Raw genomic sequence first — 23,767 nt, forward strand, 5'->3', positions numbered from 1 at the left:
GAGGGATTTGTGTCTTACTTCACCACCAAACATAATGTAGCCTACCATGGGTTTACAGTGTAAGTCAGGTTTAAAATTGCTCCCACTCCATTTTCCCAAACACCAAATTGGTGCATAGTCGACTACAATAATACTTACACCCGTGTTCCATAACTTCACATCCCTACCCCTGTACCCATCAGCAGGCCTAGATACTGGTCTGGTCCCCCTGGTACTTCAAAAAACACAGTAGCCTACGCTAAAAATTCCGTTACCATCATCAGAGAGTTTTAGGTTAATTACTGCCCTCTAGAGGCCATTTTTGAGAAAGCAACGTGATGACGTTTCCCCTGCGACACAACTCGCAACAACCACGCGCCAGTTGGCAGCGTAGTTGTGGCAGCATGTATGTTTTCCTATTGCTTGTGTGATAAGTTAGCGAATGCTATGTTAACGACAGTATGGTGAGTATCTGCTAAAGTTTGACTTAGCAAAGGGACGGAGGAGGGTGGCGGTGGTCGCAGCAGAGCCTCTTATCTGTCGGCTGCGAGTGTGACAGCACAGTGGGACTGCCATGTAGTTAAAGGCAGAAGAATGACCAGTCAGCAGCAAACTCCAACAGCAGGGACAGACGACTACACGGACCAGCAGGAAAATGAGCTAGAAGCTCTCGCGTCTATCTTTGGAGATGATTTCCAGGATCTGCGGAACAAGTATCCTTGGAAGGTAACTACGTTAGCTAGAGATGTTAGCCGAATGCACTGCCTTTAGTGAGCCAATGATGGGTAAAAGTTAACGCATTACTTATACTAGACTGTACGTGTTGTAATCCGCTTTACCAACGAGGATTCCTTGATTGTATTTTCAGGTTAAAAGACCTCCAGAGGTGCATCTCTGCCTGCGGCCCAAAGGGCTAAATAATGGACAGGAATGCTACGTGACTGTGGATTTGCAGGTCAAATGCCCCTCCACATACCCTGACGTGTGAGTACTGCCCCTGCCCTTTGAAATGTATTTACTATGGCCATCACTCCATCTCCACTGCAAGGTATCCATACACAGTCCAGCTGCTCCAAAAAGTTAGGGAAGTCTCTTCCACCGTGCTATTCCTGTGTAAAGCCTCCAAGTCTCTAAATCATGTCCCCATGTAAACATTACTAAAGATACATTGTTAAAAAACTGTATCTTAAGTAATGTATAACTGAGTAAGATAGTATACTTATTCATTGCTGGTCCACATACTGAGAAGCATTCTGGAAACTACTGGTCAGAGAAACTCATGTTGACAACTTCAAACTTTTACTTTTTACTCATTAACTTCCTTATTTATTTTTCCTCTACATACATGCACAATATCACACTGTTTAGATATTGTTTCTACACAATATATTGGTATGTCTACTGACCGTTGACTGTATGTTCTCAATCTTGCAACAAAGAAGATAAAAACAGCATCTTTTGAAGCATTAAAATGGATCAGCTGACGTTAGCAGCATTGGCAAGTTATTTTCAATTATTCAAAGTTTCTCAAAATAGTGTGAGAAACAGACAGAAATCCACAGACAGAACCAAGATCTACTATGGAGTTGTGAATGTCCCCTCAGTGCGTACTAGTGGTCATTCACTCTTGGTAACTTATGTCTTGGGGCACCTACAGGCCTCCAGAGCTGGAGCTGATTAATGCCAAAGGTCTATCTAATGAAAACCTCCAGAACCTTCAGAGTGAAATCACCAGGCTGGCTGCAGCACGATGCGGGGAGGTGAGGATGAAAAGATGCGCAGATGCACAGATTCAAGTATATAAAATAAACTACTTTTGACCTACCTATCTACTCTTCCACCTAGGTGATGATTTATGAGCTTGCTGACTATATCCAGGGCTTCCTGAGTGAGCACAACAAGCCCCCGTCAAGCTCCTTCCACGAGGAGATGCTGAAGAACCAACGCAGACAGCAGGAGAAGCGAGCCCAGGAGGAGCAGCAGAAGATGGACCAGCGGCGCAAGCAGGAGGAGGAGATGGTTAGAAGAGACAGAAAAATATTCATTCTGGATTAGTTTTATCTGTGGTTTTGGGCTAGTGTTATTTCTAAGTGATTTGTCCAACCCATTCACAAAGGAGCTTAAATTTCCTCTTGTTGGAACCATTGTCTCACATTACCAGACCTTCCTCCACAGAGCTGAGGAGGAGGGTCCGGCGAGTCCACACAGCATTCCTGGATGGGAGAAAAACATGCTCTGGTTTATTGGCATTTCTTTAAAGCAATCACAATCGTCTTGGGCGGTGCTATGCACTGAGCAGAGCCATGGTGCCGCTGAGTCTCGTAAAGGAACTTGTTTTGGTGGAACCTGTATGTTCCAGTTTTTCTTTTTTTTTCTTTTTTTAGTTGTGCAACAGAAAACTCAGGTTGAACTGAAAGTCTAGCTAGCTGTCTGTATTTACCTGCAGAGCTCTGAGGAGCAGGTAACCATAGTCCTCATAAACTATTGAGTGAATCAAATAAATCATAAATTCGAGTTGAGTGTAAAAGTCCACACAAAAAAGTGTAAGGTAACAGGACATCTGAAAAGAGTGACATCCGGCGTAATTTCCGGCAGAATGAGAGCAATCCTGGAAGTTGGAGTACTATGGGAGCATGACCTTACCTGTTACCTTTTTACATTAACCTTACCTTTTCTTTGTAATTGAAACTAAATTACAATTAAAACTGTGAATAAGAAGCAGATAACTCATAAGCTAAATAATAAATGAGCGATGTGTATATATAACCTGGTCAACAAAGATTCTTGCTTGGATTGCCTTTGCTAAAAGACCTCTTTCCTGAGTTTGGGAAATTATAGAGGATTTTTGTTACCTGTACGTACTAATGATGTGACAAACTATAATGCATGTTGTTATTTTCTGAAATAACTGAACCCCCAACAACTAATAAAAGTTCCAGTTCAACGGGATGTTGACTGGGAATTCTTTTGTTTGTGTAGGAAAAAGAGATCATGGCTGAAATCCAAAGAAGAGAGGAGGAGAAACGAGAGGAAAAGAGAAGAAAGGAGATAGCCAAACAGGTGACTGTGCTGCAGCATTTCTACTGATCTCCACAGAATAACAGTAAAACATGCACGGTTTGTACTACACAAAAATGGTGTTGTTATTGACCTTTTTGCTTGGTTCATATTCACAGGAGCGACTTGAGAGTATGGAGCAGCCAGTCCCTGCTAACGGCTCCATGTTAGGGAGGAGCCCACCCAGCCCGGGTGGAGCTACTCCTGAACTGATAGAAGCCAAGAAAGCAGCCGCTAACCGCCGTCGAACTGCCTCAAATACACGCCACAGGTACACAGAGAACCAACGGATGCTCCTCCTGTTAAAGAAACATGGTAATAACGCTTAAAGTTGGATCTGTTTTCCCAGACGTGACACGATTAATGAAGACAACCCTCGCTCCCAAGAGCTACTTCACTTCCACAGCAGCACTTTTGGAGAACTTGTTGTCCACAGAGGGAAAAGCTTAGGTGAGAGCTGTTTGAGACATTGCAGCCATTCTGTTGCAAAAGTTGCGTTATCCACCCCGATAACCTGTATGTACATTAATGTCCGCGGCAGGTGTAAGCGAGAGGTTCCGCCGTAACGTTTATTATGGATTTGAGGCAAACTCAGGAGACTTTGCTGTGATCTACGAGTGGTCGCTACGCTGGAACCAGAAGTTGGGCAAATTATTCACCAGCCAGGAGAAAGGAAGGATTGAGAACTGCAAAAAGCAGGCAAGTAGAGAAGACAGCAGTTATTGTCATTATGTATTTAAATGTAATTTTTATTATTATTTAAATACCAATTATGGTTAAAAGGTACGTTTTTAGGAGCAGTAAAAACACTTCTGAAATACTACGCTTTTGAATTCCTGTGTAGATCCACGGGGCAGAAAATGAGTTCAACTCCCTCCTGCGGCTGGATCACCCAAACTTGGTGCACTACATGGCTCTGAGCTCCATTGAGAAAGAGGACTGCCTCATGGTTAACCTGCTGGTGGAGCATGTGCCCGGCATCAACTTGACCAAAATCAGCCACATTCCGGTCCCTTTGGATAAACTGTGCCACTACACGGCCCAGCTGCTGGCTGCTCTTGACTACCTTCACTCCAACTCTGTGGTCCACAAACAGCTGGGGGCTTCCAGCGTGCTGCTGGACTCCAAGGGCGACGTCCGACTGACTGATTACAGCTTATCAAAAAGGTTTAATGACATCTGCAAAGAGGACATTTTTGAGCAAGCCCACGTGCGTTTCTCAGAGGATACGATGATGCCCATGAAAACGGGCAAAAAAGGGGATGTGTGGAACTTGGGGCTGATGTTGCTGGCTCTGAGTCAGGGCAAGGAGGTGCAACAGTATCCAGTGACAGTGCCAACCAGCCTGCCTGCTGACTTCCAGGATTTCCTCCACAAGTACGTATGGGTGGATACAACAGCAGCTTCTTAAAGGAGTATACCAGTGTTTTAGCTCATTTACTATAAATCAAGTACTGTATACATGCAGTTATACAGTATACTTGTTGCTGCATTTTCTTAATCGTTGCAGCTCTACACTAAAAGATATATTGCCAAGAAGGTTTTGGGTCTCTATTAGTTGATGTTACCCTGTAGGCATAAAGGGAAACCAGTGACTGCCTGTAAAAGAGAAAAACACGTTCAAAACTCTAAAGCTGAGGGTCATGCCTTGGTTGGCAGTAATGTGAAGCATATGTGATTTGATGTACATCGGCTAAAACATGAAAAAAACCCTGGTTTGTTCCTTTTAGGTCTAGATGTAGTTATAGTCTGTCTACCTACTTTGCTGGCTGTTTAAAACTGGTTTTCACATAAAGTTGTTTTATTTAGATTATACAGACCTTGTTTTTGATATGACTGCTTTCTTTTGTCAGCAGACCAACAGCACGATGGATGGATGGATAGATGGATGGATGGATGGATAGATAGATAGATAGATAGATAGAAATGTATTGATCACAAAAAATGGGAAATTATTATTATTGTTATTAGTTACAGCAACAAACATACATCAGTCACACAGCATAGAATATAAATATAAAAGAAATACTAGGATACAATGTGGATCAGTACCGTATACTAGACTGTTCCTGTACAGTTGATCTGTCTTTTATGCTGTATGTGTCTTTGTCATAGGTGTGTGTGCCTGAATGATGCTGAACGCTGGACAACCCAGCAGCTTTTAGACCACTCCTTTCTTAAGCCTCCATCGCCTAAAAACCTGCCACGGCACCAGGAGACCAGCCCAGAAGGTGATGTACACGCCCATATACAATGTGTAAATGAGGTTTGAGAAAGTATTAGAAACACAATTTAAAATTCCTTGGAACAAAACCACAAAGTACAACAAGTAGGCTACTATTGAGTCAGCAAACAATTATACAAACAATGAAATTGTAAGAATTTAACTGTGAAATAGTTTAGTCTATATAATATCAAAACGATCTGAAAAATGTGCATCACAAAAAGCTAGACAGCGTCTTTAAATAGCTACAAACAATAGAAAGATATTACATTTCCCAGCAGCACTACATACATTTGAGAAGGTTAAAGCAGAGTAAATGTTTGCTGGATAAAGGACGATATTGATGAATAAATTATAATTGCATTATTAAAATTGTTGCAGACCAATCTTTTGTTTATTGGCAAAGATGAATTGACAAATGTTTTCAGCTTTAGTATTTATTACAGGATTATTGTATTGCAATGTACAGGTGTTTCCATTTTTTTGCATAATAAGTATATACAGTGTAAAGAAAAGCGAGCTGATCTAACCCCCGAATTTGTTAAGTCATACCGTTAAAAAAAACTCCCAACTTCTCCTACAAGGCAATCCAGTAGATTGTCTTTATTTTTTATTTTTTGTCATCTCAGATCCCGCCGTGGACTTTCCATCATCAGTCATCCCACAGAGCCACATCCTCAACGGTCCATTCAGCTCCGGGGTGCTGAGGCAGTTTTCTCGCTACTTTAATGAGTTTGAGGAACTCCAGCTTCTTGGAAAGGGAGCCTTTGGGGCTGTTATTAAGGCAGGTTCTTTTTTATTATTATTTTTTTTTTTACCCGGTAGCTTTCTTGGGAGAAGGCATTACAATGGCAAGAAAGCTGGCTTCAATTTCTTTGCGTCCAATTAGTTTCTTCTACTTTCCCTCTCCTGCGTGTCCAGGTCCAGAATAACCTAGACGGCTGCTACTATGCTGTGAAGCGCATCCAGGTCAACCCGGCCAGCAAACAGTTCAGACGGATCAAAGGCGAGGTGACGCTGCTCTCGCGTCTTAACCATGAGAATATCGTCCGCTACTACAATGCGTGGATTGAGCGGCATGCGACACCCTCGGGAGAGGTGCTGAGCAACACCGACAGCTCTGAGCCTTTAAGCACTGCCGACAAGCCTCCTCAATGCAAAGAGCCTCGGCAGAGCCTCAACGAGCTGGGCCTCGCTGACAACGCAGAGGACATCGCACCCCCTCCAGCTCTGTCGAGCTCGGTGGAGTGGTCCACCTCCATCGAGAGATCCTCCAGCGCCAAATGTACCAGACACCAGTCGAGTGATGAAGATGATGATGACGACGATGACGAAGAAGATGTGTTTGGGGCCTCTTTTTTGTAAGTTTAAAAAAAATATTTTTTAGTGGCAAATAATCCAGCAAGACTTTCTCCTGCACAAACTCTTGATACATCACTATTTTTCGTGTGGATTTTAGGCCATCAGACAGTGACTCAAGTAGTGACATTATCTTCGACAATGGCGATGAAAGCACGGACGAGGTTTGAATATTTATTCATTCTCTTATTAGTGTTTGTCATTGTCAGGCATAGTGCAACTAATGGTGTTTCCTCCGACAGGCTGAGCCAAGCAAAATGCCTGTGATCAACACAGCAGAGAGCACAGACTCCGATCGACCCCTCCTAATAGCACATCACTTGTACATACAAGTATGTACAAGCTTCACCTTAATTCTTTTTTGTTTTTTTTCACCAATAGAGGTCTCTGCCGCACATCTAATGCATGTTTTCTGTTCCTGACAGATGGAATACTGTGAAAAGAGCACTTTAAGGGACACAATAGATCACGGCCTGCACCAGGACCAGAATCGGTTATGGAGACTCTTCAGAGAAATACTGGACGGACTGGCTTACATCCACGAGCAGGTGTTTAATTTGTGTGCGTTGATGTAACTGTAGCGTCGCTTTGCCAGACATTCCTCTACAGCGCTCGGAGGAGGGTCTGGCTATGCCACACGGCATTCCAGGATTAGAGAAAAACGTGTTGTTGTTTTTTTGCATTTCTTTCAACCAATCAAAATTGTCATGGGCAGCGCTAAGCACTGGGCAGATCCATTGTGCCGCTGCAAAACAGCCTCGGGAAAGAACTTGTCCTGGTGGAACATGTGTACGTTCAAAAGTAGTTTTAGTCGAGCAACAGAAATCTCAGATTGGACAGATAGTCTAGGTGGCTGTCTGGTTTTACCCTGCAGAGATCTGAGGAGCAGTTAACCATAGTCCTCATAAATCGACCCTGATTTAGAATTCCATTACAAAGAAAACGTAAGGTAAAAGGACATCGGGCCAAAAGAGTGAAATCCAGCCTATTTTCCATCGGCAATAGAGCAATCCCGGAAGTGGAATACTGTCAAAATAGACTAATGTGTTTGAGGTTTCACCCTCCTTTAAAGTTAGCTGTGCATTTCTTCAGTACCATAAAAGTTAACAAGAGGAAAGCCATGCTTTCATCACTCATGACCGAGCAGATCTATTAAACGATCATGGTTTCTTTCAGGGCATGATTCACAGGGACTTGAAGCCTGTCAACATCTTCCTTGACTCACAGGACCATGTGAAGATTGGAGACTTTGGCCTGGCGACAGACCATCCTGCTAATGTGGTATGCTTTATTCTTTAATGTGGTATTCGGTTAACAACTTCACCATGCTGACAGGCTGCACTGACTGATTGTGGTGTGGAGTTAATTATGGATTTTGTGTGAAACATTAAGACTGTGTAGTTGTGTTGTATTACTCATCTTAATAGTAGCTTGTTTATTTACTCTTAATATATAACTCCAGTGAAGAACATGTTTTTCTGGAGATGCTGTTTATCTCTTTCAGGCTGCAGGTAAACTTGAAGTGGAGGAGAGTGGCTCAGCCGTGATGCCCAAACCAGACCCGACAGGTGCAGAGAGTTTGAAAACACTCACAGGGTATAACTCTGTTTTGCCTGATACAACTGTTCTTCCCTGACACTGTGCTGGTTTTGCATCATTCTTCTACAGGTAACATGACAGGCATGGTTGGTACTGCGCTCTACGTCAGTCCCGAGGTTCAAGGAAACACCAAAGCCACCTACAACCAAGTAAGATTTCCGATTCTATTGAAATAAGAAGATATAATTTAAGCTTGTGCAGTTGCTTCAGTGGGAGTCTTGCTTGTTATTGTTACACCACTGAGTTTTTGAGTGTCTGATTTTCATCTTTTCTTTCTGTCCTCAGAAAGTGGACCTGTTTAGCCTGGGCATCATCCTGTTTGAGATGTGCTACCGGCCCATGACCACGGGAGCCGAGCGCATCTCTGTCCTGAGCCAGCTACGTGTGGTACGTTTATCTTCAGGACTGGGAGTGATCCACGCAGGCTCATGGGACTTAAAAACTGGCTTGTTACTAACTACTCGTCTCTTTTAATGCCGCAGGAGCCCATGGTCTTCCCTGAGGACTTCACTGCGTATGAGCAAGGAACACAGGTGAGAAAGCTGTAGCACACCATTTTGACATGACTATTTCTCCTCTGGGTTCCCAGTCTAACAGTAGAATGAATCTCTGTGTCTTGTCTTTGCATCTATCAGAGGAAAGTGATAGAGTGGCTGTTGAAACACGACCCAGCCCTGCGGCCCACAGCCCAGGAGCTGCTAAAGAGTGAACTGCTGCCTCCACCACAGATGGAGGAATCAGAGCTGCATGAGGTGCTGCAGCACACCATGGCCAATATAAACGGCAAGGCTTATCGCAACATGGTGGGCCAGCTGTTTGCCCAGAACACCTCTCCCGTCATGGATTACACCTACGACATAGACCTACACAAGGTATGGCTACTGCTTTGGCTGTGTTTTAATTATTTTTTTTACATGTGGTTGTATTGTACCAGTTATGTGCTGGACATAGCATATGAATTGTTTAAATGTTGGCATTTATTCAAACAATGCATGCATGCAATATGCTCTAAGGACTTCTAAACATATACAAATATTAATATACAAGATATTATATTTACAATATTTTATGCAAGACCAGAGGGAAGGTCATGTGTCTGCCATTTGAAAATTTAGGAAATGTGTTTAATGGTGTCCTTAGAGACATACATGTGTGATTTTGATTAAAGGTCCCATATTAGGCTCATTCAGGTTAATTTCACATCGTATTTTGGTTTTCTACTAGAGCATTTTTACATACTTTAATTTAAAAAAAAAACTATTTTGATCATACTGTATGCCTGAATATACCTGTATTCACGCTCCGAAACTCTTTACGACGTTTTAGCCCCTGTCTAGTATATTTGTGACATTATACTGTATTACCACTGAATGGAATTCCTTATAGCTCATTTAAAGACACAGTTTCTGAAAACAGGCTGTGTGCATCTCTCTGTGGATTGAGTGTTTTGATACTTTCCCAGTATATCACCTAGACCCGCTTCATAATAACAAAAAAAGATGCGACTCTTGGTAATCCCATTTTGTTTTTTTTACAATACGGGACCGTTACGTATGAAAGGCTTTATGTTGGATATGTGGGGAATTAAGTGTAAAGCTGGGTAAAAAGGCAGTTAATGTACTCTGCAAGTTGTTCCCCTCTCTACCTGAAGATGTCACTAGAGACATTCATATGAGTAGCACTGAGGGGTTCGTGCGGACATTCATAGTCATGTCGGCACCAACCCCTCGGTAGTACTCATCTGGTCTGTGTAACTGACAAGCAGAGGGCCTGTTCATGCTTAATCGATGTCTCCTGATCCCTAACAGAGGCTGTTTGTTTGGTCTCCCTCCAGGGCAGCTTCAGCTTTAAAACTGCCAAATTGCAGCAGCATGTGTATGAAACAATCACCAGGATCTTCAAGAAGCATGGTGAGTACACTACGGTTGTTTGAGGAGTGTGCGTGTGAGTCTTTGTTGACTCTCCACTGTGAACCACTTGGATTTCTGACGTGTTGTTAGCCTGTTTTGGGGACCCCAACATCTTCCCCAGTAAGTGACGGCTAAACAATAAGTGCACTGTTGGACAACGCAGATTCTGTGCAGGTGCTAGTGTTATTTTTATGCACACTGCTGATGATGTCCAGCTGTACTTATTTGTGTATGCTGAGTTGGGATCTGCTCACATGCATCATCTCTTTTATGGTGAGGGTTATGTCATGTCATGCAGATGTTGCAGTAATACATGTTGTTTGTTTTCAGGTGCAGTGCGTCTGCAGACGCCGCTGCTCCTCCCCAGAAACCGGAAGTTGTATGATGGCAGCGAGCTGGCCTGCTTCATGGACCACAGCGGAATGCTGGTTACACTGCCCTATGACCTCCGCGTGAGAGAGAGACACACACACACACACACACACACACACACACACACACACACACACACACACACACCCGCGCACGCTCAGGCGTGCATGTCCGTGCTTGCATACAAACACTAATTATACAACTATTTGCATCAGCATGGGCAAGCACACACACATAGCGTGAGGCTGCAATCAGCAGCCGCCTTTAGATCCTGCTACCTCAGGAAACCCTGAGGACTAAATGGTTGTTTCAAGACTGTGATTGATTACAGCCTGGTTTGCACTGACTTCACTGTCATTATACGTGTGCACCCAATGTCTCAACTCTTTTTTTTTTTTTTTTTACTTCAGATGGCGTTTTCAAGATTCGTCGCTCGCAATAATATAACTCATCTGAAGAGGTAAAGTTAAATGATTTAACAAAGCAAGCTGTTAGCTGTACACATTTATATGTTAGTTATTGGTAACGTATAAATCAGCACTGTTTCATAGGAACCTTTTTTTTTTCCTTCCTATAACGCAAAACAGTTAAGAAAATGGTGACGGTTTTGTGATATGATATCTTGTATATAAATAATAAAATAAGTATAATATTAAGTCAAATCACCACAGAGTAAAACATTTTCACATGAAAACTGACATACATGTTAGGAATAATCAAAGTGTTTCTGTGATTCTGTTATTTTTTCTCAAGGTATAGCATCGAACGCGTATTCCGCCCCAGGAAGCTAGATCGCGCGCACCCAAGGGAGCTTCTGGAGTGCGCCTTTGACATCATCACACCCGTTTCTAACACCCTGCTCCCGGATGCAGAGACCATTTACACCATTTATGAAATAGTCCAGGAATTCCCCGTGCTCCAGGTTATAAACATGAACTTCCTGTATTTTAAATGGTCCAGTGAGCTGACAGTTTGTGCTGAGCTGCCCCGTCTTTCACATTCAGAGCAGTCTGACAATGGGCTGGATGCATCTATTCTATTTCTTTATTTTCCTACGGATGCCATCATCGCAACCTGTCCTGTTGTTGTTTTTTCCCTTTTCACTTCCCACTTACATTTCTAACATACCATAATATGTGTAAGCCTGACAGATTTACACCATATTTATTATTTGCATAGTAAATCTGGAATGCACAACTCTGTCCACTTCCTTCCCTGCCTCCCCAGTACAATCTATTTCCTGTCCACACAACCCAGTGCTGTGTTAGTCCCCAGTCGCAGCTCTCCTTGCATGTTTAATGAACCCAGTCACCCCAGGGGTCGGCCGCTGCCTCATCCTTCACAGATCCTGTTTCTTATCCTCTCCACCATCCTGCTCTTTGTGTAAAAGCTCTTAAGAATATGTGAGTCAAACAGAATGAGAGGGCAGTGGGACACAACAGTCATTATTCACTGAGGCTCATTGTACAATAGTGCTCTTGGTTTTGACTGTAATTGCAGCTGAGAGGGTTAAAGGTGTGTTTGCATGTGTTTTGTGATCACAGGAAAGGAACTATAACATTTACCTGAACCACACCAGCTTGTTGAAGGCCATCCTGCTCCACTGTGGAGTCCCCGAGGACAAACTGAGCCAGGCTTCCACGATACTGTGTGACGCCATGGTCAGTGCAGTTCACACATGCATCACAGATGTTATTCGCAATGCGTGACTGTTGCTAATATCCTGGTGTGAAAATATATAATAGTGTTCTTCCCAAATATAGCAGTGGTAACGTTCTTATGGTGCTTTGCCCCAGAGCGAAAAGCTGACCAAACGTGAGGTGGAGGCAAAGTTCTACAACTTTCCCCTGTCAACCAACAGTGTAAGTGTCCACCGGGTGCATTAACCTCCTGTAAAAATAATCAGTCCTGCTGCTGCAGCACACTTGTTCCCACATTGAGTTTTCCTTGCTCTGTTGCATCCAGTTGCAGATGCTGTTCAAATACATAGAACAGAAGGGGAATCTTCAGGATCTGGCGCCACTGCTGACATCACTCACCAAACAGAAAACCGCCGTCACCCAGCTGGCCAAGCAGGGCCTCAAGGACCTGGAGGAGCTCACAGTGCTACTGCGTAGACTTGGAGTTAAACTTCAGGTGATTTGGCTTATGGGTAAAAGAATGTTATGTCTCAGGCACTGTGTATGTCTTTTCCCCTTTTTTCACGCGGATGTATTCTCTCTATAGGTGGTGGTTAACTTAGGCCTAGTATACAAGGTGCAGCATCACTCTGGGGTCATCTTCCAGTTTGTGGCTTTCATCAGGAAACGCAAGCGAACTGTTCCGGATATAGTGGCTGCTGGAGGCCGCTACGACCACTTGGTAGGTTTTCTGTCAAAATGTGCAGCTATTAATGAAAAAGAAATGTGTTCAAAAGTTTATATTACAGACATGATAATACATAATAAAAACATAATTCTTCCATACTCAAATATAACTCTTCTGTTTGTATTCAATTATTTCAATATGTCTGTATAGTACCTTCATGTGTTTTGTTCTCTGCACTGCTAGATCCTGGAGTTTCGAGGGCCAGCTTCCACAGTGCCGGTGCCCTCTGCAGTCGGGGCCAGTGTGGCCCTGGACAAAGTCTGTGCTGCTATAGCCAACATGGAGGAGCCAGTGAGAGAGACAGACACACACACACACACACACACACACACACACACACACACACACACACACACACACACACACACACAGGGATCTGACATTCCTAATTGTTGTAATGAAGGAGCAGCAGACGGCTACATATTTAATGATGCCTTATTACCGCAGTCGGCCGCCACACAGCCACTTTTAGAAACATGCTAATAACTATGATCACTGTGACTCTTGACGCCATGGAGTTATTTTTAGAAGTGCATCATTATCTATATTTTCTATATTCAGAATTTGAAATGATGTGCCCAGAATACCATTTAGGTGTAAAGACAAAAGTATTAAAATGACTAATTTATTACAGTTATGTCATGAAGTTATTTTACTACAGTTAACTGCATCATTTTTCCCTTCTCCATTTTATCTCTATATCAGCCATCAGTGAGCTCCTGCGATGCGCTGGTGGTCCCCGTGGGGCACTCTTCAATGTCCAGAGCCATCAATGTTGTCCAGAAGCTGTGGAGCACCGGCGTCTCTGCAGATATTGCCTATGATGTATCACAGGTGAGCAAGCCTGCCTGATAGACGTGAATAATTTGACTGAATGGTTTCAGGGTGGAAACTCAACTCAAGCCAATTTTGATGTAACAGTGCTTAGTGGAGTTTTCTTGTAAAAAAAGATATGTCTACATTCTTTGTTACTCACCAAAGTGCATTGTTTGTATCGTTGAAGTCTTACAAAAGTGTTGAATGCCTTTTCTTCCTCATACACCATTTAGAGGCTTTTCTTTTTTACAGTTTAAAACCTGCATCAATGTTTGCGTGCTAGCTGTCATCTAATTCCCTCTATTCGTTGGGGCAGTACCACCACCTGGAGATCACTGGGTTAAACCAGTATCAGTAATGCGTATCCCATCAACCATGTGTGCGAGTGTGTGCACATGCATACACATAGAAATATTGCCCCACAGCGCTTCTAGTGTTCAAAGACTGCACTCCTTCTATGTTGGTTTAGTAAAATGTCTTTAGTTGGGATCTGGGAGTTAAAAAACGACAAAACATAGTGTCGGAATTTCTCTGCATTGAAACTTTTAAACTATAAACATACACTTTACCTGAATTTATGAATGACAAAATGGCATGCATTTTTTTTCTACATATGCGAAGTTCATCATGAGAACCAAAAATGCCTAAAGGGTTGGGACGCTTTTCATACGTTTTCAATGTGTTTTTAAGAAAATATAAAATATAAAATACCAAAAATGGCAGACAATCGATTTGTAAACAAGCATTAGTGCTGTAAGAAAGCATTTACTTAAAACAAAGTCATGCCAGTGCCATTAAGGCCAAAGCCTGAATAGGATTTTGCTAAAGAAAGCAGAATCCACTTCTCAATAAGTCACTCTCAAACTGTTGCTTGCTACGTAAGGAAGGAATCTGCAAACAGGACGCAGCTACAGCAGCACTGTACATGCAGTAATTCAATCAGAAGGATTTCATTGAGTTTGTGTTCATACTGTAACAATTATATAACTGAGCCCTCATGTTTGTTGTATGTTAAAAAAAAAAAAAAACTCAACCACAATCTGACTTTGTAGATTCCTGAATGGGAATTGTTCATTATGTAAAATAGGTAGTTTACTGTTTTGTCCTGTAGGAACTTTGTGCCTCCTACAGAGGGCAACACTTCCTCTGTCAGCAACAGACTTATTGTGACATCATCAGAAATAGTAAACATCCAAGAGAAGGAACTGAACTTTGTAGTTGCATTTAAAAGAGGCTTTGCTGGCCATATTGGGACAACACATTGTGGATTTCTTTTGTTACTGCAATAATCATCTGTTAGTCAAGACAAGCTTCCAAATAAATTAAATGAAAAGCTCTTGTTAGGAAACAGCAACGCTGAGATCAGTCCCTTCAAAATGAAGTTATTTATCTTCTGGTCCAAAACTCCTGATGCCATGCCTCTGTCACATTCTTCATGTTTATGTGACAAGCCTTGTGTTTGTGTGTTGGTGTAAACGCCATCCCTGGAATATTGCTACGCCCACATGTTTTTTTCTTCTTCCTTTTGCTCTTTATGACCTATTTTTTTAACTTTCTACATGTGCTTTAATGGTCTTCATTGTCTTTTGCACTGGCACAGGATTGGCCACCTTTACTTCCCATAAGTAGTCCTTTTGAAGCATTTTGGACAGGTTGGGTTTGGCTGGAAAACAAGCAGCATTATATTCAAATTATCAGAAGTGTTTCTGTGTGTATTTGTTGATCATGAATGCTGGCGGTGCCAGTGGCCAGGAGGTGAGAACACCTTGTTTGGACCTTCTCACCAATCCCTCCCCCTTCGCTAGACTTTTGTTAACACCTTTCACATGCTGTCCTCTTAACAGGCCTGAATATGCAGCTTTAAGTCATCCTTAGAAGACGGTTACACTCTTAGCTTTTATTAGCCAAATATGGCAAACCCCTTCCACATGCGGTTGGCTTAGGCATATGTCCCAGAGCTGCCCACTGGTCTCTGGGCAAGTGCTTACCTTTTGACTTAATTTTTTCTTTCAACAAGAAAGGAAGTTTCAGTGCCTACATGATTTACACCAAACAAACACGCTCGCTCGCACACACACACACGCACACACAGAAAGGTCTGTTCTACACCACCGTTAGCTTGTTTAGCGGAGCAGCCAAAAGAAACTTTCAGGCTGAAGTTGATGGGAATTAATTAGGCTGACACGAACACATGCACACACACCGTCATGGTTGAATGCATTACCTGAATACACATGGAGTTTTGGTCTTGACTCCCAGCACAGTGCACACTCACGCTCTCGTTCCAAGCAAAACTCCATTTAAACTGACTGAATGCCACTATGGAAGACTTTTTCAAGCTATGATGAGTCCAGTGTTCCCCCAGAATGAGCTCTCCATTTTCAAAATATTTTCTAAACTGAACATCAAACTTGACTCTTGATTCTTTTAGTAATTAATGGAAGAAAGCACTCGTATGACGGCAGCAAGCTTTCAGCAGTCTGCAGGTTCACTAAACACCTCGCTCTAAACCCGACCCTCACAGAACGTCTGCCCGGCATCCTCAAGTCCCAACAGGGAAACACAGGGAAGGGTCATCACACAGCCACTGCAACCAAATATCTAGCGGTGATTGACTCACACATGCAGTATGTTGTGAAAATGAATAGTCCCTCGTAGTTGTGTGTGTTAGTGAGTGTGATTCAGCCCTTTGTTATTTTGTGTGTTTAGTCTCAGGAGACGTTGATGGACCACTGCAGGCTGGCTGGGATCAACTGCATGGCCCTGGTCTCTGACAAGGAGGGATACTATGTGAAGGTAAAACGTAAAATCTTTTTTTTTTTTTTTTTCATTAGCATTGTAGATCATGATGCTTTCCAAAGTGTTTTGATAAGAAAGAATTATGGAAATGTTGTGTACAGCAGCACATGTTAAAGTCATTATCTGTCTTCAGGTCAAATCCTTTGAGAAAGACAGACAGTCTGAGAAACGGATCCCTGAGTCGGACCTGGCGGACCACATTATTCAGAAGTGTCGGACCAAATTCTTTGAGGAAAGAAACACCAGGTAAAGAAGTTTTGGTTTAATGTGCTGCTCAGGTGTCTAAATGATGTTAGAGGGTTGTTCTTGTGTAATGTTGTCCTTGTGTCCCTGCAGAGAAATCTCTGAAAGCATGTTGCAGAACCCTAAAGGATCACTGCTCAACACCACAGGTCTGATTACCACTTTCTCTTTACAGTCAGCCTCTGTATACAGACTAAAATGTATATTTGTAACATTACGTCTTACTGCAGCATGAAACAGTCACACCTCTGTTTTCACACAGATGTGCTTTGACTGAACCAAAATGCTGCAATTAAAGTGTTAAATTATGAAACGCAATATTGTGATCAATGTGGCATTTACAAAGTATGTCAAATCTAAGTGTGGCATGTTCACTTTTGGCATTTAACTGATTGGTTACCTAGATTCACATTTGATTAGTGCAATAAAAGAATTAGAATCAGAAATACTAAAGGGAGATTCTGTGTTACAGTTGCACACATTGCACCAAGGGCAAAAGGGATATAAATAAAGATAGTGGTAAATAGAGAAGGTGTTAGTGCACAAAACTGATAATATTGTCGGGTTTAAAAACGAAATAAGTGTCTGTGTCACACACTTAGAGGGAGGAGTTATAAAGTTTGATGGCCACAGGCAGGAATGACTTTTTGTGGTGCATTTTGGGAGAAATTTCAATGTTGAATTCTGGCACTCACACAGATAGCCAACAAGCAGATTAAATTAAATTGAGTAACAAGTTAAACAAAGTTGTCACTGTCATCTTACTGGAATGTGCAAAGGTGAAATTAAGCTAGGATTTACTAAAGCTAATCTTTTTTTTCTGTCTCCAGGCTCTTCCGAACAGCACGGGAACACCGGCAGCATGAATGTGAACGTCATCAGCCCGGATAAAGTTTCTTCCAGTGCTAGACGACGCTATGAGACTCAGGTTTGTGATATACACACACACACACATACACACACACACATATACACACAGACACACACACAAAGTGTGCATCTTCTGCCACCTGTTCTGATACTGTAGGCTTGGTTTCATTAGTGAACTGATAGGGTTCTGCTAGACACCGTGTTCTGAGGGGGTCACCAAAATTAGTCGCAAATGTTCGCCATTCTTGACAACTGAAATTTATCTCTGCACCTGCTCATCTAAATATTTCTCTACAGCACCATAAGTAGAGAAAAATCTCCATTAAGTAGTAGGGGTGCACAATTCAGAAAATGTCAAGATTCGATTCTAAATCAATTCTCACTTAAAAAAAACAATTTACAGTATCTAAATATAGTACCGGTAGTTACTTTTCCCATTTGATAGTATGAAAATGCATCTGTAAAATCTGTAGAAGCTTGAATTGTGATACGAATGTGAATTGATTTTTTGCCCATCCCTATTATATATAAGTACCTTAATTTGCAGTGAACATTGCAAGAGAAGTGAACAAAGGAACATTTGGTAAAAAGGTTGTTTTCTCTGAGATGGTCGCTGGTGAAGCAGCCCTCTAAGGTGCAGCTGTTAATTGAAAATTTAAGTTTTTGTTTATCGTATCGTATTAATAGAGTTGTTTCCTCATACTTACATACATCTTTTTGTAAAACGATATAAAGGAAAGCTGAGATGCAAGGTCTTGACTTATGTTAGTATTCTCTTTGTCATATATTCGCTTCTTCTTTGTGTCTCTGTGTGTCTATCTTAAACATTGGAGTATGTGTCGTTGGTGACTGTAACTTTAGACCAGGGCAATGATTTGATTATAAAATGAGTGCATTTGAAGATGATTTTTGTTCCCCTACATTTCAAACATATGCACAATTTTTTTCTTCTAGCCTATTCCATTTTTTTCCTTACTTTGTTGTTCTCTAACCGCCTCTCTTTCAGATCCAAACCAGATTACAGAATCTTGGTAGCAATTTGCAGAACAAGAGCAATGACATTGAGGTTCTGGCAGTAAGTAATTTGTTTGTTTACCCCCTTTTATCCCCCCCCAATCCTGCTCTCCCACCTTATTTCTTGAATACATGTGTGAAATCACAGAGCAAGAAAAGTTCTTTTGATAGCTAAAACCACAAACATCACTGGGAGCAGCCCTTGTGTAGCTATTTGCTTTGTGTTTCAACCCCTTTCTGGAGGTTAAGGTGGCTGTGAATCCCTTCCAGTTGCTGCAGAAGGAACAGTGAACAGAAGGCAATCACTTTGTCATTTCAGGGGGTGTAAATGGCTGCCAGATTGAGTTTATTTGTGGTTGTGTTGTAGATTTATGGTCCGATATTTTCAAAGTAAATCATGCCTGCATGTCTTATTTACCATGTCCCTGCATACTCCAAACACATTTGTCATCCCTGTTCGGGTCTGGATTGCATCTGCGACCCAACAGTAAATCCAAGTTATTGAAACATAATCACCTTGATTCCGGTAAGCAGTTGCACGGTCCTGTAAATCTCCATTTTTGTTGTCAGCAGCCTGCTTGTCTGTCATTCAGATTAGATCACCGCAGGACTTATTTTCCAATGATAAACCCAGGAGGCCATTAGACCCTTCCTGTTTAAGGGACATAGAGTGCTTTCAAGCCTGGCAAGTGCATTGTGAAAGTGGAATTGTAAGTAATTTACGGATGTCAGAGTAGACTGGATTATCTACTGTTGAAAGAATTACACAAGCTTTTGGGCAGCAGTTGAAACGGTCGATATTTTTAGTTTGATTACGAATGCGTTTGTGGAATTGTTGCAACATGAGATAAGGCTCCATTGTGTTTTTGTGTAACCCTGCTTGTTTTGTATCCCGCAGGTGGACTTGCAGAAGGAAACTTTGATCAACTTCCTGTCTCTGGAGGTTGGTTCCCTACTAGCTTCATCAAGACCATTACAGAGTTAATAAAAGGCCACATCCTTAATGAAGTTTGGGAAGTGGAAAGAACAGCCAATAGAGGTCAAGATCCTAGACAGGAAGAGGGGATCCCGTCTCCTTCCTTTCAGTCCTGATGTGGAGTGGAGTGAGGAAACACCCAGCCTTATTTATACAGCCAGGGAGATATGCTAAAGGCTCTGACTTCACCTCCTTTAAAAAAGGCCAGCCCATGGGACAGACACGTGCTACAGTTAACAAAAGCCATACTTAAGAGGTGTTAATATTTACATTCCAAACTCTTGACCAAGGCTGCACTCATAAAAAAAAAATCTGGTTCCTAAGAGCAGAGGTTAAAAAATAAAAAAAAGAATGAAACATTAAGAAAGCTGAAAAACCCTTAACACCACTGTTATATAAGCAAAAGCCTCCACTCCATAAATGAATGGGCCAACTATACAGTTGGGCCCTTGCAGCATGTGTCTGAGAAAACACATTTAGTATATAAAACGCATGACAATACACAGTGGGTATAGCCAGGCGTGCAGGAAAGGCCTGTTTCAAATATGGCAAATTACCCAATGTCACACAAGAAGCCAAGGAAAACTATAAACCCACTGTAGCTTTGTGCTTTCACTGCCCCGTTACACGTGACATGCAAAAATATACTCCAAAGGCTGCAGATGAAAACCCCCATTTATTCTTCTAAAATGCTGTCTACTTTTCTGTTAACACAGAAAACTGACACCTAGTGAGGCGTTGCGTTGGATAGCCTTAAAGTAAAACTAATCCGTACCAGGCTTTGTTTGTCCGTGAGCAGTCTTGTGTGTAACATTTTGTCACTCTTTCCCACTTTTCCCATCTTTCTTTTTTGCTTTCCAGTTTGACAGCGAAGAGCAGTTCAACAGCAGTGTGAAGACTCTGCTGTCTCGTCTCCCCAAGCAGCGCTACCTTAAGTCCATCTGCGATGAGATCCACCATTTTAAAATGATCAAAAAGTGAGTCGGGTGCCTAGGCATGTTTGTGTAGTCCTGTGCTGCTGTTATTGTCAAAGTAAAATGAATGGTTGCGGATCTAGCGGTGTCCTCTGCCAGCCTTAGCTAGTTACATCATTAATAGTCCAAAGAAAACAAAGAGTCAGGGAAAGTCTAAGGATTCATTCTCTGGGGACAATGAATGTCTACAAAAATTGAGCTAATCCATCTATTAAATGTTTAGATAATTCACTGGATAAGTGAAAAGTTTGACATCATGGGTGTGCTAGATCAAAGGTCAGGGACTCCCCAAACTTATTAGGGATTGTCCACTGGGCCCGATGGGTGTCTCTACCAAATGTCACGGCAATCCTATCCATGCCATAGTTGGCAGGGAACCAAAAATGTTACATTTCTTGAATTATTTAATCATTTGAATATATAATAATAATATATAACACTTGACAATAAAACCAGTACATGAAGCACTTTAAAAACAAGTTAAGCAATAAAACCGACACGTAAAAAGAAACAAGCATATTAAAAGAAAAGTCAAACGATATAATCTGCAAATAACAGCAGGTGAAATGTGGTAATTAGGACAGCCTTGTGAAAATGTTTCTCCTCTCAAAAGGTAATAAACGGCAGGAAGCTGATTAATTATTTTTATGGATATTTTCCTAGCAAACGTCGTAGATGTCCCGTCTCAGCAGGAGCCCATGTGGAAGATGAGCCAGAGAACCTAAAAATGAAACTTGAGGCAAACAGTGGAATAAGTTAAAGACCACTTAAAAAAGGCAAAAAAGGCAGACTTCCTTTTATGAGCAGCTGCCACTCTAAACCAACCACTCTCCGACCAAGCCCCCACACTCCAGGTGTAACAGTGACAGTCAGCCCTTCAAAGGAAGCTGTAATACGCATAACGACTGCCTTGAAGAACATTAAATCCTCAGCCGATCCTATTTCCTGAGGGGAAATTTGGAGAAGGATTTGCCTTGTTTGGTCTTCTGATGTCTGTCTCTTAACACCCAAGTTGAGTGAGGGTACCTTCATCCATTGCTGGGGTTGTGGACTCGAGCGGTTAATGTTCCTGAGCTTCCTAGGAGAACATTTTTTCCAAAGCCCAGGCTAAATCCTCAATATTTGAGCTTTTTCTGTTGTGACACTTGTGTATCCCCCATAGAGAGCAACCCTGTGAGGGATTCAGCGAATGTTCTCATTCATGAATGAGATGGTAACAAAAAATCAACAAAAAAATATCAAAGCTTCTCTTTCTGCCTTCCAGAGCAGTTGGTTTTTATTTCCTGACTGGAAGAAAGTCTCTGCTGATAAATAACTGTCACAGAGGCAACAATGGATATATTCAGTGTGTTTTTATTTGTTTGTTTAGTTGTTTTCAATGAATGTGGGGCACAGGCAACTGAGGTAAGATGAGTGGGCTAAATGCCCCATGCAGTCACCTGGCTGCAGCACCACCATAAACTAAACTTATCCCAAGGGCTTTGCAATCACTGAGCCTTCCTTTCAGCCTTGCACCGTGGGCAAGACCTGTATGCTAGCAGCTATGTGAAGCTGTACTTCGGCACAGCGGTGCTTTGAGTTAACGTCAGCATGCTAACATGTTAAGCAGGTGTAATGTTCTCTATGGTCACCTTCTCAATTTAGCGTTTTAGCATGCTTACGGTTTCTTATTAGCACTAAACACACAGTACAGCTGAGGCTAATTGAAATGTCATCTGTTTACTAGGTATTTAGTCATAGACCAAAGTATTGGATAGTTTAAAAACGTGACCTGACGATGGCGCTAGTTGAAAAGTGAAGTGATTACCATAAGTATCACAATTCATCCTGAGGGAACATTAATGTCCTGTTGGCATGAAATGGATGCCACTAGTGTGGATAATCTGGAGAGTAACGATATTGGAAAAAAGTGGAGTAATTTTGACTTTTGTTTTTGTTCATTTTTACTCTCAGTATGGGATTGTTGGCATGGTTGAAGCCTGTGTTATTTAAACTAGACTGACTCTCTTTATCCAGAGAAGATCTTGGAAACCCTCCAGGTTGAATTTCATTGTCCTATTTTTTATAGATGTCCAATTTGGAGGTTCCGCATATGAATTGTTTTTTTTTTTTAAATTTTGAATCTTATTACTGACAACGTCCTCTTGCAGGGTTGCTGTGGTGGTGTTGTACAGCTACAAGGACGACTATTACAAGATCCTTCTCTGAAGACCAGGGGGTTCCAGTGGCCTGGGAGATGTCCCGCTCAGCTCGACGCTCAGTGGGCTCCCAGAGACTGTTTTCAACCTCGGACCTACAGAATCTGCTCAAAGACTTACAGACTTGTAGCTTGTCTTTTTGGAAAGCAAGAGCCTCAAGGACATGAGGTGTGTGTGTGTTTGTGTGTGTGCGAGCGCGTGCTTTTTTTTTACCATGTTGAATAGTTAAGCTATTTGACCCCAAATCCAGAGCTTTCCCAAAACCTTGCCGTGTTTTGTAGTCTTTCTCAGACAACAATGGACAACTGACTTTATTGCCTTACTAGAAGGTGAAAGAGAGAGAGCTTTTTACTGAAGATTATGTCGCATAAAGGCTACAATTTAACCTGTCTAAATAGCAACGGGATAGATAGTAGGAATAAATCACCTTTTCCCACATGAAGCTGTGATTTTGTCCGTTTTAATTGTACGTGTGAGTACAACACAGCCGTTTGCAGACTCAAACTCGGTTGGAGGAACACTTCCCTAAACTGCAGTGATGTCATTCAAGATGGTATCTGTTAGTGGTTTTTAACTTCACTAGCAGATTTGTGGGCTCATGCACATCTGGTCCTGGAATTCTGCTCCAAATGGGACTTTGTCTTCTCTTCGTTGCTTTAAATCTGATAGCTTGTCCTCGTTCTCTTGTTTCAGTAGCACTTGCAGATGTGTTTAGTAGATTGTTTCTGAGGGGGGGGTCTTCTGAGATTTGTGTGCTAGAGAAACAAAGTAGACCTCATCTATCCAATAGGCTAAAAATAAAAACACAAGAACACAAATACACGCAGGCCAGGCATGCTGGAAATCTCGATAATCCTCAGTGCAGGCTGTGCTGTTTTGACTTGTCCGTCAAAGCTTGCTCATAAACTTCAAGGTGAGACAGCTTCTCCGGAAGGATCAATGAAGTCAACATAAGGATCAGTTTCCCAGGCATGGATATATCAAACACTGGAGTAGACATGGGCCGGTTA

The 23,767-nt window shown here is 42.0% G+C and overlaps 1 protein-coding gene across 1 annotated transcript; it reads left to right on the plus strand.

The window, feature by feature from the left end:
* Positions 1 to 326: 326 nt before the first annotated feature.
* Positions 327 to 23,204, plus strand: eif2ak4 (eukaryotic translation initiation factor 2 alpha kinase 4). The gene is made up of 39 exons (XM_034857521.1): positions 327 to 705; positions 848 to 963; positions 1,637 to 1,739; positions 1,825 to 1,998; positions 2,959 to 3,039; positions 3,156 to 3,307; positions 3,386 to 3,486; positions 3,578 to 3,735; positions 3,881 to 4,413; positions 5,152 to 5,267; positions 5,890 to 6,044; positions 6,182 to 6,621; positions 6,720 to 6,783; positions 6,862 to 6,951; positions 7,045 to 7,167; positions 7,796 to 7,900; positions 8,124 to 8,187; positions 8,288 to 8,367; positions 8,504 to 8,605; positions 8,701 to 8,751; positions 8,854 to 9,090; positions 10,053 to 10,128; positions 10,459 to 10,580; positions 10,911 to 10,960; positions 11,254 to 11,422; positions 12,045 to 12,161; positions 12,297 to 12,362; positions 12,466 to 12,636; positions 12,727 to 12,861; positions 13,051 to 13,158; positions 13,573 to 13,701; positions 16,393 to 16,479; positions 16,616 to 16,728; positions 16,819 to 16,874; positions 17,556 to 17,653; positions 18,602 to 18,670; positions 19,508 to 19,552; positions 20,447 to 20,562; positions 22,710 to 23,204. The coding sequence occupies exons 1-39, from the start codon at positions 574 to 576 to the stop codon at positions 22,765 to 22,767; spliced, it is 4,962 nt and encodes a 1,653-aa protein (XP_034713412.1). The 5' UTR covers positions 327 to 573; the 3' UTR covers positions 22,768 to 23,204.
* The last annotated feature ends 563 nt before the right edge of the window (positions 23,205 to 23,767 follow it).

Source organism: Etheostoma cragini, chromosome 20, assembly GCF_013103735.1.
Source record: "Etheostoma cragini isolate CJK2018 chromosome 20, CSU_Ecrag_1.0, whole genome shotgun sequence".
NCBI lineage: Eukaryota > Metazoa > Chordata > Actinopteri > Perciformes > Percidae > Etheostoma > Etheostoma cragini.